At 42.7% G+C, this 2236-nt stretch overlaps 1 protein-coding gene across 1 annotated transcript; it reads left to right on the top strand.

The window, feature by feature from the left end:
• Positions 1 to 312: 312 nt before the first annotated feature.
• On the top strand, positions 313 to 2236 carry LOC147312046 (pancreas transcription factor 1 subunit alpha). Its single transcript, XM_086268005.1, has 2 exons — positions 313 to 1055; positions 2199 to 2236. The coding sequence occupies exons 1-2, from the start codon at positions 476 to 478 to the stop codon at positions 2234 to 2236; spliced, it is 618 nt and encodes a 205-aa protein (XP_086124131.1). The 5' UTR covers positions 313 to 475.

The following is a 2236-nucleotide window of genomic DNA, read 5'->3' as shown; positions in this document are numbered from 1 at the left end:
GAGCTTTTAAAGGTAAAACAGTCTCATTCAGAGGTTGCCGGGTTTGCGCGGCCTGCTGCGCCACAATGCTCTAAACAAGTCCTCCAGTCACTGCTAAACACTGAGTGTCGTTCTCAATATTAGCGGACCTACTTCAGGGGAAGTTTATAATTAGACACGTGTTTTCTCCGCTTTTTGTCAGTTGGAGATCCACTGATCCCTCTGTAATTTGTTTTACAGCAATGATGGCCGTACAAAGAGGGGTAAGGAGTTCTTGAGAGCTCTCTTTCAGCCTTTAGAATTGGTCAGGGCGACCCGCCGGGAAGTATGAAGGCCGTGAAGTATTTAATCCAGGAGATGTGCCCATGAAGCTACCACACAACAGATTTGAGCAGGCAGGCAGGTAGTTATCAGACGTCTGTTTTCCTCTGTAGGGACTTTGTCCATCACCCCTGCACAGTTTATTTTCCCTGACAGGAAAATATCGTTTTAAAGTATGGAGGACCTACTCTTTGACTTCGACCAGGATGGCACGGCAGACTTTGCATTATGGGGGCAGATGGACCAGAACTTCCCGTTTCAGAGCCAACTGGACACCTTCCTGCTGGACTGCACAGCAGCCACTGGCCAGCTCTCACCCTGGTCCTCGTTCGGCTGTCAGTCCGTGTTCCCGGACGCACAGCTGACCTTCACCGATCTCGACCTTCAGTCTCCAGGCCCTGGCGTCTGTCCTGGGGGAGAGAGCTCCCCCACCGAAGAGTCTCTGGATGTGACCAAGCTCAGTGCGCGGACGTTAGCACCTCATCAGCCATACAAGGTGCAGCGGCATGCCGCCAACATCCGGGAGAGGAAGAGGATGCTCAGCATCAATTCTGCCTTCGAGGAGCTTCGCTGCCACGTGCCGACGTTTCCCTACGAAAAGCGGCTGTCGAAGATTGACACCCTGAGACTGGCCATAGCTTACATCGCCCTGCTGAGAGAGATCCTGATGTCCGGCTGCGACCCCAAATCCTATGTGGACGAGTGCATGAAGAGCGGCTACAAGAATCAAACCAACGCCATCTGGAACACAAGCGGTGGGCTGAGTGCTCCTTAAGCTCACGATGGTGTCATTTATAACGATTCAGATCCAGCCAGCAGAGAAGCTACTACTAATACTACTACTACTAATAATAATAATAATAATAATTGTAATAATAATATGTAATATTTCCACATGGTAAATCTAACCAGGGTCAGTTTGGTTTATAAATGACAACCTGTCCAAGTAAAAGTAAATCAAAGTTAGATCGAGTTATACATTTTATTATGATGATTTTATATTTAGACATAATGCTAAATGATGTTTACATACAACGACACCACATAGAGAAAGCCCCCCTACCTCACAAACTCATCGTTTTTGGTTTGAGATATATTTCGATTTAATCAAATTTCCCACGTTGGAACTGGATGAAATTTACTTAAATCCTACAGAGTCCTAATACAGTATTTATTATTATTATTATTATTATTATCATTATTTAATTTATAATTCAAACAAAAAATAACTAATTAAAACAGAGGAAAATGGCATGTATCATTAGGAAGCCGTTCATTAATCGTTCATCATATAACTGATATGCTAAACGGTGACAAAAGCCTGTTTTTTTAAAACATTTATTTTACATTCAATTCACTTTTACATGAAAGAAACAGACCTGGTTCAATTCAAGTCAGTTTTACTATATTTATTTATAGCACAAAATCACAGCAACAGTCGCCTCAAGGAGCTTATAAAAACATCAGAACTTCTTTATAAAGATTGAGTTCATTTTTCCCCCCTTATTAGAATATATTGTAATATGGCCTCTTTTATACAATGCACAGTGAAAAGATCCCCTTTCAGTTTTTCACTGGGCTCTTAATGTAGTAGTTTTCTAATAGTCGTTCACAGTAATCCCATAAAGGAAATGTCATTATAAGCAACTTTCTGTGTGTTTAGCACAGACCTTTATCCCCAGGTGTGTTTCCTTGGGGCATTTGCTCTTAAATGAGCCTCATGTAATCTTAACTCAAGTAGTTGTATTCCTTTGCCCCCCTTTCACTTAATTCTGTGACGATCGTCTCTGAAGCCTCTTTTGTGGGGGTTAGGCCAGACCAGGACTTGTTAAACAGTCATTAAAATGTAACAAAACTTATGTGTTTGTCCTGCTTTTGTCTCTTTCTGCCCTTCCCAGACCTGACAGCCCGCCTCTCTTGGATAAAGTGGGATTAA

This window comes from Aulonocara sp. 'chitande type north' Nkhata Bay, linkage group LG16, assembly GCF_057382095.1.
Source record: "Aulonocara sp. 'chitande type north' Nkhata Bay isolate Kocher_YH1m ecotype deep benthic linkage group LG16, A_spYH_male_GT1.1, whole genome shotgun sequence".
In the NCBI taxonomy this organism is placed as follows: Eukaryota; Metazoa; Chordata; class Actinopteri; order Cichliformes; family Cichlidae; genus Aulonocara; species Aulonocara sp. 'chitande type north' Nkhata Bay.
This window is presented reverse-complemented; position numbering and strand designations above follow the sequence as displayed.